Here is a 16,963-nt window from a genome sequence, read left to right on the forward strand (position 1 = left end):
TATATGTTATGAATGGTTATTTTAGTTATATCTTTAATTTGATATATTTTTATTTATTTATGTGTAGTCTATAAATTATGTTTATATTTTTTCGAAGGATTTAGATGTTATCAAAACCATTATTTAAAATATGACATATGGTTACCATGAATCCATAATTCATAAATTGGACAAACCTGATCCACTTTGGTTGGTTACTCTATCCATTTGTTTCTCCTATTACTCTGTTTCATGTCTAAATTCCACCACAAATATGAACACTGTTTAATTTGAACAAGTAATTGGAATCACAAGAACAATGGCAGCACCCATTCTCCAATTCACTTCACTCTCTCCCACTAAACCCAACAACACTGAAACCCCAAGAAATGAAGTCTCCACCACTACATTTACACTTTCCCTCATACCCAAATGCACCTCTCTCAAAGAGCTTAAGCAAATTCATGCTTACACAATCAAAACCCATCTCCAAAATGACCTCACTGTCCTCACCAAGCTCATCAATTTCTGCACAAGCAACCCCACAAAATCTTCCATGGACTATGCCCACCACATGTTTGACCAAATTACTCAACCAGACATTGTCCTTTTCAACACCATGGCTCGCGGGTATGCGAGGTTCGATAACCCGCTAAGAGCAGTTACATTGTTTTCTCAAGTGTTATCATGTGGCCTGCTTCCAGATGATTACACTTTTTCGTCCCTTCTTAAGGCTTGTGCAAGGGTCAAGGCCTTGCAGGAAGGTAAACAATTGCATTGCCTTGCTGTGAAACTTGGGGTCAGTGTTAACATGTATGTTTGTCCAACACTCATAAATATGTATACTGCTTGTAGTGACATAGATGCTGCTAGAAGGGTCTTTGATAAGATTGATGAACCGTGTGTTGTTTCGTATAATGCAATAATTACAAGTCTTGCACGGAATAGTCAGCCAAATGAAGCCTTGGCTTTGTTCAGAGAATTGCAGGAGACTGGTCTTGAACCAACTGATGTCACTATGCTTGTTGTGCTTTCATCTTGTGCTTTGTTGGGAGCGTTGGACTTAGGGAGATGGATACATGAGTATGTTAAGAAGAATGGGTTTGATCAATATGTGAAGGTGAATACTGCACTTATAGATATGTATGCAAAATGTGGGAGTTTGGATGATGCAATTTCTGTATTTAGGGACATGCGTAGGAAAGACACACAGGCTTGGTCAGCGATGATTGTTGCTTATGCAACTCATGGGGATGGTCCCCAAGCCATATTAATGTTGGAAGAAATGAAGAAGGCGAAAGTGAAGCCTGATGACATAACTTTTTTAGGTATACTGTATGCATGCAGTCACAATGGATTGGTAGAGGAAGGTTATGAGTTCTTCCATAGTATGACTCACGAGTATGGGATTGTTCCTAGTGTCAAGCATTATGGGTGTATGGTGGATTTGCTTGGTCGAGCTGGGCGCTTGGATGAAGCTTATAAATTCGTAGACGAATTACCAATTAAGCCCACACCGATTCTGTGGCGTACACTGCTATCTGCCTGTACTAGTCATGGCAATATTGAAATGGGAAAGCAAGTAATTCAGAGAATTTTTGAACTTGATGATTCTCATGGTGGGGATTATGTTATTTTGTCAAACTTGTTGGCAAGATCTGGAAAATGGGATGATGTGAATTTCTTAAGGAAAATGATGATGGATAAAGGAGCAGTAAAAGTTCCTGGATGTAGCTCTATAGAGGTCAACAATGTTGTGCATGAATTCTTCTCCGGAGATGGAGTTCATTCTGCTTCTACCGGGTTGCACCATGCACTTGATGAATTGGTAAAGGAATTAAAGCTGGCTGGATATGTAGCTGACACATCTCTAGTCTTTCATGCAGACATACAAGATGAAGAGAAAGAAATTATTCTTAGATATCACAGTGAGAAATTGGCCATTACTTTTGGGCTTCTGAATACTCCTCCCGGAACAACAATTCGGGTGGTCAAGAACCTTCGAGTCTGTGGGGATTGCCACAGTGCTGCTAAATTTATATCATTGATCTTTGGTAGGCAAATTATTCTTAGGGATGTCCAGCGGTTTCATCATTTCAAAGATGGGAAATGCTCCTGTGGGGATTACTGGTAGTGGAGTTTGTTGAGCCAACATACAATTTACTTGCAAAACTGAAAGGTGAAAAAACTGCACAGAATTAAGCTTTACTATTTGTGTTTGTAGAAGAAAAGTTTGTTCTTATTTCAAATATTGGGAGAATCTCATCATCTTGATTGGCAAATTCGGGTAATGTAAATAGGTTTACATAATGCACTTGATATATAACATTGTATATTGTAATTTGTTCCTTGGAAATGGAAAGTTCAGGTTCATTCTTATGTAATGTAACATTGTATTGGTAGTATTTTTTGGCACACATGTTTGTTTATGTAAATAATGTACATGCATGCTTCATCTAGTACATACTCTATCCTTGTAGTCAGCCTCCCATCCCTTAAACTTCTATAGTTCTATTCATTAGAAATATACTGATTAGTATAATTGTAAGATTATGTTCAGAATTTTTCTTCGAAGATTTCATGAGAAGAGATAATAAATGATTGTCTGCCGAGTCAAATCATGTCAATTAGAATGTTAAGTTGTTTTTAAATTATTTTTTCAAGAAAATAAACTATCTCTATCAGAACATAAATTATCTCTCCAACCACTAAATTTATGATATATGTCCTATTTAACCATTTTCTACAAAAATATTTCTAAAAAAAACATCATAATTTTAATGGTTGAGGGAGATAACTTATCTCCTAATATAATGAGATACTTTATTATTGTAAATATTTTATCTATACAAATTTAAACCCATCTTTGTAATGTCTGACCTTAGTTACATTTGATGTGCTATTAAATGGTAACTCTCTCTGGTATGATAACTGGATGAGTCTGGGTAAACTCTGCCATACAATTGATTTTGTTAAAATATCTCACACCCAGATGTGGGTTAAGTACCTTTAGAGAGATCTCTTATAGGATTTTAGCATGGTTTACACCTTACTTCCAATCCAAGTAAAGAATTTTATTCTTAACATCTCTGTGTCGACTTTCTCTCTTAACTCTGGCCGTTTGTGTTGGATTGGCAATACTTCTGGTTGCTACACAACGAATTCGGGTTATTGGTGGCTCAAGAATAATAACATCCAAATTCTTTCTCATTGACATTGGAGTTGGCTTTGGATAACTATTGTCCTTGAAAAAGTTAAGTTTCTTCTTTGGTTGTATGTTCATAATTCTTTACCTACTAACCATTTTCGTTTCAGGAGAAAATTGCCAGCCACATCTATTTGTGGGAGATGCAACATTGCAATTGAAGATCTCCTTCACACCTTCAGAGATTGCGGAAACTTGGCTCTTCTTTGGCATCGTCTAGGATTCAATGCTCACATCTTGGATGGCAACTTATGCTTCTAATGGGGGTCTCTTCTTAGCAGACATCTGGTGATCCTGGAGATAGCGAAACTAGTAAGTCTTCGGAAACATGTCATGTGACTTCTCTTACGTCTCCCAAACTATTCACCATGACTTCAGAGATTGGTGTACTATTGATACTATGTTGAATGATGAAACCCTTTTGAGTATCCATTTGTGCCGTCTAGAAATTGGAAGGGTCAAGCTTAATGTGGATGGTGGTTGTAATCTATATGATCAAACAATTAAAGGAGGTGGTACTGCTCGCGATCATGATTGCCTTTGGTTATCCGGATTCAGTGGTAATATTGAAGTTGGTACTCCTATACAAGTCGAGCTCCTGACCATTTAACATGGTCTTGAGTTGACTTGAAAGTTGGGTCATCGTGAAATTATAGTGGAGAGTGATTGTCTTGAACCTATCCATGTTATTACTGAAAAAGTTCAGATTCACTTAGACACCATTGCTATTGTGTTGCATAACTTTGTGGTGTGCTTCAGAGAGATTTGAGATGTTCGTTTTCAACATATATATAGAGAATGAAATATGTTGACAAATTACATGTCTAAACTCAATATGGGTTTGTTGTGGACTTGAAAATTTGGGTCTCCCCTCCTTCAAGAGTTCTGACCATTCTGCATATTGACATTGGGCCTTTGCTTTAGTTTTTTTGTGTTTCTTCTTTTTTTACCATGTACCAAAAAAATGGTAATGAGGATATGTCACAATCTCTTAGGGTTAGTTTGGGAGTTAAATTTTGGAGGGGAAAATGAAAAGGAAGGCTTGAGAGTCATGAAATATATTTATGAGATGACTCTCATGTATTCCCTTTCCTTTTTTTTTCTTCCCCTCCAAAATCCAGTACTCAATTAAGTGGCTTACTCCTAGATAATAATTCAAGACCCAATTGATTGATTTATAGACTATACTTAACTTACCAGAATGATTGATTTAGATTGGACCATAGTAGGAGTTACAATCCGATTCTGAACTAGTATATTTTTCCCCTTGCTCTATACACAATTGCACATAAGATAGCTACATTTTCAGCCTATATTTATATTAAATATTTCAAAATAAAAAAGAAACAATTCTGCAAAATAGATATTGAGAAAGATATTATTTCTTGTAACTAATTATGTTAATTTTTGTATGGCGTACATACCATTATGTTAATTAATAATTGGAATCAACATAAAAAATATAATAATTATTGTTTATTTTAATTTTTATTGCATCAATTCAATTATAAGTATTACATACTTGTTTATCATCAACTAAAATTCTGACTTTAGTATTGTGTTCAGAGAAAGTTGCAACTGAAAGAGCTAGACAAACTATACTTGTAACTAGACAAAAAAAATCAATTGGTTCATTGTTGTTTTTAATTGCAAGAAAACGTATTATTATGTGATTCTTAGTACATTTGGTTATGTCTTCCACAAATAATAGGTTTTAAAATATTCATATTTTAAAATCTTATAAGCAATATTTTTTAATAGGAGGGGATTCACATATTCCAATAATAAGTTTAAAAAACCTAACATTTTAGCCATTAATTTTAGAGATTCTAATGATTTAAATTAATGAGTAAATCTAAACTATTAGATTTATATAGAATTGATGAATAAGATATAGAGTAATTTTTTTAATTTTACCCTTGGATTAAGTAGACCCCTCTTTTTTTTTAATATATAAAAGTTAAATTATGGAAGAATAATCGAATAGTACATAATTAAATTAACCTGAAAAAATACCCTTACATTGAATAATAACTAAATACTAAAATTACTTCCCCTCCTAAATGTGCATATGCAAATAAAATTGAGTTCTTTCTTAATATTATAATATCAGGAGTTTCATTCCCAATATGTCTATTGTATGGAAAAAAAACTGTTGGTAAAAAGAAAACTCATTTCAACATTTTGTTTCATGATGAATTAGTGCTTGATTATGAATCAAGAGATAACCTGATTGGAAAAAATATTTGAGAAATCAAGTTCAAAAAAATAGTTGCAATTTTACTTAAAAATATTGCATTCTTGTTTATTGAATATCGGTTAAAAGAAAAAATAATGAAAAGATTTTCTTGTAGCGGCTAAAGATCATCTTAAAAACAAGAGTTTGTACCAAGTAAAAGAAGTGATTATGGTGAAAGCAACTTTAATGTTCTTTTCCTTTTGTCATGTAATCTTCAAGACTTTGACTATAAACAAGAATGTTCCAAGTAATATTGTGAAAAATATTGAGTGTTTGAGAAAAAATTGAGTGAAAGTAAAATTAGGTATACTTACGATTTGAGAAGCGAGTAAAATACTTGCAATTTCCTTTTATCATAATGGATTAATCCTTATTACTCTTCAACCATGGATGTAAACAAATTATTGAACCACGTTAAATTTGAAGTGTCATTTATCAATTATATTTTATCTATATTCTTCTGCATCAACATTGTTATATATAGAATTTGAACGGACTTCAATACAAATCCATTAATTATTTAAGTAGATAGCTCGATTTTGCATATATGAATAAGAGAGTTGAATTAGATGTTTGGTATATATATACATAGTATATAATATAACTCATGAATGGTTTGCTACTCAGAAAAAAATAATAGAAATCCGTAGTTGTTAAGTGTGTAAGATAACACTTTCTAAGTAGCATCAATTTTCCATGTGAACCCAATTGCAGATATGCAATAATGATGAATACCAAATATATAACATAAGACTTTCAGTAGCATCAATTTAACAAAAAATAATAGATGGAAGCAAATCAACATCAAACAGCTCCTCCCTATTGAATAAGCTGAGTCACACCTTCCTGTACGAATTAAGTATGAACAAAGTTGCCTATGATTTGTTAGGTATATAAATTCATACATAGTTATTATGTCAATTATTTACATTACTTTTTTGAAAAGATAATAATAATAATAATAAAATATAAATAATAAATAATATGATGGTAATATATAAAATTTATACATTATTCAGGTCCATATATCATTCAGGTGCATATATTTTTTCTCTTCTTATAAATGTGAGTAGAATATTCTATTTCAAACGTGATAGACATTTTGTTTATTATAACTGTTTTTTCTTGGAAATGTGTTATTTACTTAATTCTTTTTTATGTTACGTATTCTTTCTTCTATATAGATTCTCTTTTTATGTTATTTTTCTTTATGGATTATCTTATTCCCTTTTTTTTCTTCGTATAATTTTAAAATCAAATTCAATTAAAACATTTCTTAATTTGTTTTCATTTTTTAGTTACCTTCTTAATCAACTTCTGAGCCAAAACTTATAATGAATACAAATTAAAAGCATTAAAGTTTATTTTACAAAAACACTATACATTACCCTTGGCCCATAATATAGAGTATAATATATGCACTTAGTCTAAAGATTTATATACAATTAGTATATAATTTATTATTTATTTGTGTTAATTATATTTATGAATCAATGGTAATTAAATATGAATGACGAATAATACATATAAAATATAAAATCACATAAAAAGAGTCATAAAAAAATATTGTACAACTAAATAATTTGATTTGAGACATTAAAAAAAATCCTGTTTTGAGATAAAATACGTGTCTTAGTGGATAAAGCTCTAATATCTCGAGAGAGTATATGTTCAAAGTTGTACCATTAAAGTAAAAACAATATCATGTTTTGGAAGAAAAAATTGTCTTTTTTATGAAATAACACAAGCCCACCTTTACATACTTAGGGAATAAAAGATACTGTAAATGATCTTCTTTCTTTTTTGGATAAGGGAGTGACTTTTTTCCTAAGTAAAAGTGTATAAAGATAATTAAAAACTAAGTAAAAATAAAAATACTTTGATTATAGTAAGAGAAATTATAGAAATTAGAATTTACAAATGATACTATCTAAAAAATGCGTTCCACCTTTTTTATTTTCTATCTTTTTAATGTTTAGAAGATAGCTTTTGACTATAAACAATTTTCCTACCTAACTATTGCTTGAGATATTTAAAAGTAAGGTTTGTATTACACTTTTTTTGGTTTGGTGAAGAAAAGTTAAGGAAATAAAAAATTGTGAGAAGAAAATGAGTAGAAAATGTGGTGATTTTTTAGTTGTTTGGTTTGATAAAAAAATAGAGAAAGTGGAGAGAAAATAATATAATAATTATTAATTATGACATTTTTTGTACAACCAAAAGTATAATATCACTCTATGAGTATGTAACTAATATCTTTTGTAATGTGTGATTGTCTCTCCCAATAGTTATCTATTTCAAGAATCGAACATTAGTCTTTTGGACTTTCTATGGATCTAGCGAGATTTATACCACTAGACTAACGTCTTGTTGTTTATTAATAATGACTTTGATATGCATATCTTAGTTTGTTTTCTTTGGAATTTTTAGAAATTATCGACATTTATAAGGATGACTAATATAAAATATGATTTTTTTTAAATGTATAGGGAGTTAACGATGAGAAATTTTGTCAGTAATTTTATCGGACAAAGATCTGGTGTCCTGAAGTATGTCCATAACCATATCCTAAACTAATGAAAATATGTCATGTCAATTAAAAATATTAAATATTCATTATTTTTCTATTTTTCCTTCATCTTCATTGGTTTGTGACATGATTTGGGACATACTTTGAGACAGTCGATTCTGGTCAAACTTTCTCTAATTGTTTTCCTCTCAATATTGGAGAGAAAACATAATGGCATGAATCCCACTATTTTTCTTTCCTTCCTTCCTTCCTTTCCCTACAAACAAACAATGGAAAATATTATTTTTCCTTCCTTTTTCATTCCTCTCATTTTCTATCCTTCCTTTTTTATCCTAAACGAACATAGCCTAAAAGTGAAGGTATACACATTTATTGTCCCACAAGTTATGCCACTGCATGTGTCATCAATTGTGATTGGTTAGAAAATTAGTTAATTATTAATTTTTTAACTTAAATAATTTATCTCAACCAATTGAAGACAAATGGTACATATAGTTGCACAAATTATGAGATAACTGATGTACGAAGTGGTTACTGGAGCAAGAGAAAATATTTATTTTCCAACAACTTTCTAATTTTCCAATTTTTTAATTTATTTGAAATGAATAATCCTATTCAGCTAACATGTATCACAAAATGAATTTTTTAAGGGTCGATGTATCTCACCAAATGAATATCTAGAAATCATTTTATGTTTTTTTTTTGTTTTGAAGAAATTTGTTAATGTTACATTAGTTTTTTTTTTGTTTTGAAGAAATTTGTTAATGTTACATTTTTTGTTTTGAAGAAATCATTTTAATGTTACAAAAATGAAAAAAAAAATGTCATTTTCAATATTTTCAATAATGATGAAATGACATTTTATTTAAAATTCTAAAACTTTTTTGCTATTTCAATCCTATTTTTAATTTTCCATTTTATTCCAAACATTTTGATATTTTTGAAACCCAATAGACATTTATATTTTACTTTCAAATTATACGCTTATTTATTACTTATCTTTTCACCATATGCTTCTTTATTTCTTTTTTATCTAGTTTCCTTGTGTATTAAATTTGACTATTTTGTCAAATTGTATGAATTTCTATATCATTAATAATTTATTAAATTATGTATAATCTTAAATATCAAAAATTACGGAACGAGGAGAGTATATTTTTCAATTACTCTATCTACTAATCTATTTCAGATTATGTGATTGTCTTCCAAATAAGTGTTGCTTTTGAAAATCGAACATTTAACTTTTAATATTTGTAGGGATTCAGTACGACTTTACACCACCACATGATACTTGTACCTCAAACCATAGCATGACCATTCATTCAATGGCATTTTTTTTATGCACCAAAAAAGATACTATTCCTTTTTAGTTGTAACATTCCATTTCTGCCTATAAATTCATGTGCCCCCAAGACCTTTCCATAATTGTATATCCACTCAACCTCAAATATCACAGTCCCCTAACCCATATCCAATCACCTCATTTGAGAACAAAAAAAGAGAGACAAAAAATGGAGTCCAAGGGATCCAATTTGATTAAGCTTCTACTGCTGACACAGTGCCTCACAGTTCTCTGTGTTTCTCAGGATTTTGATTTCTTCTACTTAGTTCAACAGGTAAAATAAAATGTCATTGAATAAATGGTTATGCTATGGTTTAAGTTAAAATGAATCTCTTCATGAAATAGTTTTTTTGGGGTTTTGTTTTTGTAGTGGCCAGGATCATACTGTGACACAAAGAAGAGTTGTTGTTACCCTTCAACTGGAAAGCCTGCTGCAAATTTTGGCCTTCATGGTCTGTGGCCTAATTACAATGATGGCTCTTACCCATCTAATTGTGATCCAAACAACCCTTTTGATCAATCTCAGGTACTTCACTTCAATTCAGTTTTTCTCTATAAGATTCTCAATTTCTAATATTTCAATTTCATTGTTTACGTAATGAATACATGGAACTTGGATCACTTTATTTGTAAAAAGAAAAGGGGTGAGGGCACATCCCATCAACTGGAATTTTAGCGTGTACAGAATTTGTCTCTTCCTAACTAAAATCTGACAAAAACTTCAAGGAAATACATGTAACAGTTATGTTCGTTATATTTTTTGAGACAAATATATTTTATGGTTATTAATACAATCGTTTAAAATTAAATTTAAGAATTAAAATATTAATGTGTTGTCAGTATTTTATTGATCGTCTCTACACAAGTCTTTCTATACTTCCGTATAAAATGGTTTTGCTTTTTTGTTCCCACACTACACAGGGATCATAAACGTCCACTTTTCCTCTTCCTCTTTGGAATGTAGGATAGAAGTTAAGAGGATAAAGCATGAGTAGAGAGAATAAAGTGGGAAAGATGGTGAATTTATGATTGTTTGGTATGAGAGGGAAAAAATGAGAATGAGGTGAATTTTTGTATGAATTAACTATAGTACCCTTGTTATATTAATTTTTGGAAGAGATTTTGAAGAGTAAAATTATATTTTATAAATATAACACGTTTCTCACCACTTTCTCACCTAATGAGGGGAGAAACTAAAAGTAGTGGGACCCAACTGATTTTGTTCATTTTTTCATTTTCTACTCTCAACCAAATAAGAAAAAAAAAAAAGGAATTCTTTCTTTTCTTTGCCTTCTTTCTTCTTAAAATCATACTGACCAAACAATGGCTCTTATTTTCATGTAAACTTAAAAAAAAATTAGATAGAAAATTTTAAATAAAAAAACGATTCTTCTTAACCTCAGATCAGAATCACAAAAGCCAAATAGAACTAGTATATTTTTATCCTGAAAGGGTGTATTTCAATGATTATTATTAATTTTTTACATGCATTATTATTGATATTTCAGCAACTAACTTGTTTGTTTATATGATTCTAGGTATCTGATTTAACTAGCGAATTGCAAAGTGATTGGCCCACATTAGCATGCCCAAGCAACGATGGGATAAATTTCTGGACACATGAATGGGACAAACATGGGACTTGTTCAGAATCAAATCTTAATCAACATGACTATTTTGAAGCAGCTCTTAAATTGAAACAACAAGCCAACCTCCTCAAAGCTCTCAAAAGTGCAGGTATATAACTAAAGTTTTATTACTTTATCAATTTAATGAGAGTATTTTTTTCAATTTTAGTGGTTAATAGGTTGGGCCTAACCTTTGATATGCTCGGGAAAAAAAAGAAGGCTTTAATTGATAAAAAAGAATATGTGAATATCTACACTAAAATTTGAACAAAATATAGTCTTATATAAATCACCAAAGCTTGAAATATATTTTATTTTTTAAGTATAATATAAATGCACCATTAATGCAAAGGTTTATACACAATTCTTATATCATTTATTATTCTTATTATTCTAGGAATACATACATTTTTTTATTTTTCTCTCAATTATTGTTACTTAATAGATGCATTGAATTCAAGATATTTTTATTTGTTGGGTTTTATATTTAATAGACTTTCAATAATATTAAACTTTCCCTACTGACTCTAATCAAAGTTAATTCAATATCAACCTTGTTGCAATGATCAATGTAACAAAAAAATATTGATCAAGATCATGCATAAAATAATTAATAACACAATAAAAAATTAATAAAAACAAGAGAGAACCTTTTTTTAGTGAGTTTTTTTGGGTATATAAGAATATAAAAAAAGGTGGAGCTGAACATATTTCTGTGGGCAAAATAAAAATAAAAATGTGGGGCTTGATAGCTATGGACCTTGTGGGGTGCGCTTGTTGTAGTTTTTAGGCTCGACCTTCTGTATGATTTATATTTTTTAATGGCTAATACTTAACATGTGAATGGTGAAAATTGCATAAAAAATGCATAAAGAATGCATAAAAAATGCATATGGTAAGTATATAACCCATTTTATCATAATTTGTTACATAATTTTTATAGAATAACAATGTTTTTAACCAAATTACTATGAAACATCCATTTGGTAACAGGAATAAACCCAGATGGAGGATCTTATAGCTTAGCCAACATCAAAGGGGCAATAAAGGATGCAATTGGCTTTACTCCATATATTGAGTGCAATGTTGACACAGAAGGAAATAGCCAACTATATCAAGTATATTTGTGTGTCGACACTTCTGGTTCAAATTTAATTGAATGCCCTGTGTTCCCTAGAGGCAGATGTGGATCAGATATTGAGTTCCCAACTTTTTAATATCTATAAAAGACTATGAATCTCTAAGCTTTATATAATATATTTTATGTAATTTACTTTACATGTTGTCTTGTAATATACTAAGTCTCTAAGCTTAGTATACCCATGTATTCACATGGGCTGGTTTCGTATTAATTCTAAATTAATACAATTATATTCAAGTGATACATGTTTGATTCCTTTTAAGTAATGTCTCGAGTTCAAGTCTCGTGGATGGAAAAAAATACTCGCTGGAAAAGTTAGCCTCATATACCTATGGATGTTCCCGGTTCGGACAAATTTGTCTCCAATGCGAGGATACATATAGCAAACAAAAAAAATTAATACAATACAAAAATATAAAGTTAAAATAATATATTGAACAATTTGAAATGATAAAATTGTATGACATACAAAAAGTTATTTGAGGAACAAAAAATTTACCTGAAATTTTTTAAGGAATATAAACAAAATGTTAAATTATGACAATTAATTTAATAAGTGGGACTATAATTTTCACAATCCAACCCCATTCGATTAAAAGTGTGAACTAAGACTGTTTACAAGCTATTAAGCAACATTGATGATCCTACTGACCATGAAGCCAAAATCAAGCAACAAGCCAAGTATGCACATGAGCATGAGCCTGACCAAGCATTAGTGCCAAGGCACATCAGCCTGACTGAGCCAAGTGCCAAGGCACATCAGCATGACCAAGACAGGAGCACCAGCACGAGTCTGACCGTGCCAACTAGCACGAGCCTGAGCACCAGCACGAGTCTGACCGTGCCAAGCACCAGCACGAGCCTAAGCATCAGCACGAGCATGACCAAGTCAAGTGCCAAGGCACCAAGCACAAGTCTGACCGAGCCAAGCAGCACGAGCATGACCAAGTCAAGTGCCAAGGCACCTAGCACAAGTCTGACCGTGCCAAGCAGCACGAGCATGACCAAGCCAAGTGCCAAGGCACTTAGCATCAGCATGACCGAGCCAAGCAGTGCCAAGGCACCTGACCGAGCCAAGTGGCACCATGACCAAACCAGTAGCACCACTGGTGCAAACAGAGTCCATTTCTTGTGTCTCAAGCAAACATGAAAACGTGATTAATTTCTTTTAATCACATGGGTTTTTTCTTCCAATTAGTTAGTTAATTAGTTAAGCCTATTAGTTTGTTAGTTTAGCCTTAAGTTTTATATATATAAGTCATGATTCTCCTTTTAGAATATCATCTCTTGTAATAGATTTAATTCAATCATTGTTAATTCATCTTTCAATCAATAAAGGAAGTTCTTATTGCTTCTTCATTCATCATTCAAGAATCCTAGAAGGTTTTCTTGAGCTTCATCATCAACTTCAATTCTTAATACAAGCCTATGGTCTAGTCCTCATATTACCAATGCTATTAGTGAATGGTATTTTATCACTTGACACAAGAAAAGTAAAAACATAATTAAAACCATACATCGTGATTGTAATTTTAGCTGAAACAATCTTGTAATCATTGTTACTAATGAAATATTAGTCATCAAACTGGTAACAAATCTTTTATTGCCCCTTTTAAATCATTTTTTTTGTTATAGTAGTGAATTATATTAGTTATGATTATCTTTCACATTAACAATCATTTTAATATTGATTATATATATGTAGACTTTGTGGTTCATAACATCTTTCAACTAATTTTATAGAGTTCATGTGATTATTTGATTCGTTTTTATTTTGAAATTTTTTATTTATAACAAGCTTCAAGCTTATTAAGTTTTACCTTAAAGGACGTATTAGATATATTTGGATTGATATAATATTATATTATATCAGATTTTGTTACTTTTGTTTATCTTATTAATTATTATTTGGATTATTATTACTTAATAATTTTTACCTGTATAATAAATTATTTAGACTAACTCGTCATTTGAGTTCGGGCTCTTGACCATCTTATACTTCCACATTTTCAATATATCATATATCATCCTTGCAATACATTTTAACACTTTTACTTACAACCTTTCTCTTCTCATTCCTACTCTGTCCTTAACCAACTTTCAGTTCACCAAGAATGAGCAAATTAACTCAGTCATGTCAAATTCCTCAAAAGAAGAGGCTCAACAACAGACTAGATCCAAGAATGACCAAGATGGAACAATCTTTGGACTCACTCAACAACAGTATGAGGGCTTAGTGAACATGCTGCAGCAGAATAATTCCATAATTCCAAAGCATGAAGACCACAATGTTGGTCATGTAAGTAATGCCATGACAGCCTGCAACACTAATCATAAGACAGAGGAATCAGGTAACTCAGGTAGTTTTCTAATCCATAACAATAGTTCTTGGATATTAGACAGTGGAGCAACTGACCACATATGCTCCAACTTAGTCCTATACTCTGTCTACTACAAGATAAAGCCAATAAAGGTAAGATTACCAAATGGCAACTTGGTTACTGCAGAAATCTCAGGAACCATACCTGTTCTGCAAAATCTAATCTTACACAATGTGTTATATTTGCCCTGTTTTGCTTATAATCTTTTGTCCATTCCTAAGCTGACCTTATCTCTATGTTGCATTGTTTCTTTTAATAACTCATGCTGTGAAATTCAGGACAAGAATACTTTGAGGATGATTGGTACAGCTAAGATGATCAAAGGATTATACATGCTGAAAGCTGCCAATTTTCATCACAAAGCCAATTCATGCTACTCACATGATGCTAACATAGACATATGGCACTTTAGATTAGGCCACACTTCTGAAAATTGTATGAATAAACTCAAACACACTTTTCCTTTTATTAGCTTTAGAAAGAATCATATTTGTGACATTTGTCACCAAGCAAAACAGAAGAAATTGTCTTTTCAAGTAAGCAAGAGTGTTTCTGATCAACCTTTTGACATGATCCATGCTGATATTTGGGGCCCCTTTGCCATTACATCCATACATGGTCACAGGTTTTTTCTTACCATTGTAGATGATAACAGTAGATTCACATGGATTTATATGATAAAGAATAAGTCTGAAGTTTCTTTCCTTTTGAAAAGTTTTGTCACTTTAATTAAAACCAATTTTCTAAAAGAATTAAAGTGGTGAGAACAGATAATGGCAAAGAATTCCTGATGGAATCATATTATTCCAATCAAGGGATTATGCATCAAACCAGCTGCCCCTACACACCACAACAAAATGGTGTTGTAGAAAGGAAGCACCAACATATTTTGAATGTAGCTAGAGCTCTAATGTTGCAAAGTCAGGTTCCAAAGGTCTACTGGTCCTATGCTATTATACATGCTGTTCATATTATTAATATGCTGCCTACTCCTTTACTCCTTGATAAATCTCCTTATGAGAAACTGTATGGAAAATATCCTGTTTTTCAGGATCTCAGAGTGTTTGGTTGCCTTGCCTATGCAAGCACTGTTGGTCAATATAGGACCAAGTTTGATCCTAGATCAACTAAATGTGTGTTCTTAGGATATAGAGATGGGACAAAAGGTTTTGTTGTTTTAAATCTCTCTAACAGAGCCTTGCAGGTAACTAGGAATGTCATGTTCCATGAAAGTGTCTTCCCCTATGTGCCTAGTGACCCTGATAAAGAAAATGGCACTGACCTTGCTTTGCCTGTGCCACATTATGATGACTTATTTGATATCACTCACACCACTCCTCACAATCAAGAATTAAATCAGGAATTGCAGACTACTATTGAACCTGAAAGTGATCATGTTGAGCACAATACTGAGGAAACAACTGACCAACCTACCCATAGGAGAAGTGCCAGAATGAGTAGGGCCCCTACCTACTTGCAGGACTATCACTGTGCCCTGCTGAGCAAGTCTGCTCATACTACCACCTCAAAATACCCTATATCTAGTTATCTATCTTACAATCAGTTAGCCCCCGAACATAAGCATAGGACTCTATCAATAACCACTCAAATTGAACCTAAGAACTATGCTCAGGCTATACTTGATGATCATTGGAAGAATGCCATCAACACTGAGTTAAAAGCCTTACAACTCAATCATACTTGGACCCTTACCAAATTACCTAAGGATAAGGCCACTATAGGATGCAAATGGGTGTTTAAGATTAAGTATAAACCTGATGGGAGTGTAGAAAGGTATAAGGCCAGGCTAGTTGCAAAAGGGTATACACAAACAGAAGGAATTGATTACATGGAGACATTCTCTCCAGTAGCTAAAATTAGCACAGTAAGAATTCTCCTTGCCCTGGCCTCTGTTCATAAGTGGCACCTTAAACAATTGGATGTAAACAATGCATTTTTACATGGAGATCTCAATGAGATTGTCTATATGGTTCCTCCCCCTGGATTGGAAGCTCCTCCTAACCTGGTTTGTAAACTTGAAAAGTCCCTATATGGTCTTAAGCAAGCTAGTAGGCAATGGTTTTCTAAACTGTCCAATTTTCTAATCAACCATGGTTACAAACAATGCAAGGGTGACCATTCCCTCTTTGTTCTTTGGATATCTAACAGTGTCATTACCATTGTGCTTGTATATGTTGATGACATAATTCTTTCAGGCAATAATATCACTGAAATTAACCATCTTAAACAATTATTGCATACTGCTTTTCAAATTAAAGATCTAGGTGACTTGAAGTTCTTTCTTGGCTTTGAGATTTCTAGAAATCACTCAGGTATCATTATGAATCAAAGAAAGTATGCTTTGGAGATTCTTTCTGATGCAGGTTTCCTTGGCTGCAAACCATCCAGCACACCAATGATTCAGGGATCACACTTGCATCAAGACAGCAGCAAAGACTGTTCTGATCCTAATGCTTATAGAAGACTAGTTGGTAGGCTCATTTACCTTACAAATACT

General features: G+C 32.0%; 2 protein-coding genes across 3 annotated transcripts; both read left to right on the forward strand.

Moving 5' to 3' along the window:
- Nucleotides 151-14,781, forward strand: LOC109357388 (pentatricopeptide repeat-containing protein At2g02980, chloroplastic). Of its 2 annotated transcripts, XR_002108853.1 has the most exons (2): nucleotides 151-2,279; nucleotides 14,770-14,781. XR_002108853.1 is itself a non-coding variant. In XM_019601325.1 (1 exon), exon 1 carries the CDS (start codon nucleotides 299-301, stop codon nucleotides 2,111-2,113), a length of 1,815 nt encoding a protein of 604 aa, XP_019456870.1. In that variant the 5' UTR covers nucleotides 151-298; the 3' UTR covers nucleotides 2,114-2,458. The 2 variants fall into 2 exon arrangements, 1 of the variants encoding a protein (XP_019456870.1); XM_019601325.1 differs by lacking the exon at nucleotides 14,770-14,781 and having other exon boundaries at nucleotides 151-2,458.
- Nucleotides 9,362-12,243, forward strand: LOC109357389 (extracellular ribonuclease LE). Its single transcript, XM_019601327.1, has 4 exons — nucleotides 9,362-9,569; nucleotides 9,666-9,821; nucleotides 10,834-11,032; nucleotides 11,917-12,243. The coding sequence occupies exons 1-4, from the start codon at nucleotides 9,465-9,467 to the stop codon at nucleotides 12,138-12,140; spliced, it is 684 nt and encodes a 227-aa protein (XP_019456872.1). The 5' UTR covers nucleotides 9,362-9,464; the 3' UTR covers nucleotides 12,141-12,243.

The sequence above is a fragment of the Lupinus angustifolius genome, chromosome LG09 (assembly GCF_001865875.1).
Source record: "Lupinus angustifolius cultivar Tanjil chromosome LG09, LupAngTanjil_v1.0, whole genome shotgun sequence".
In the NCBI taxonomy this organism is placed as follows: Eukaryota; Viridiplantae; Streptophyta; class Magnoliopsida; order Fabales; family Fabaceae; genus Lupinus; species Lupinus angustifolius.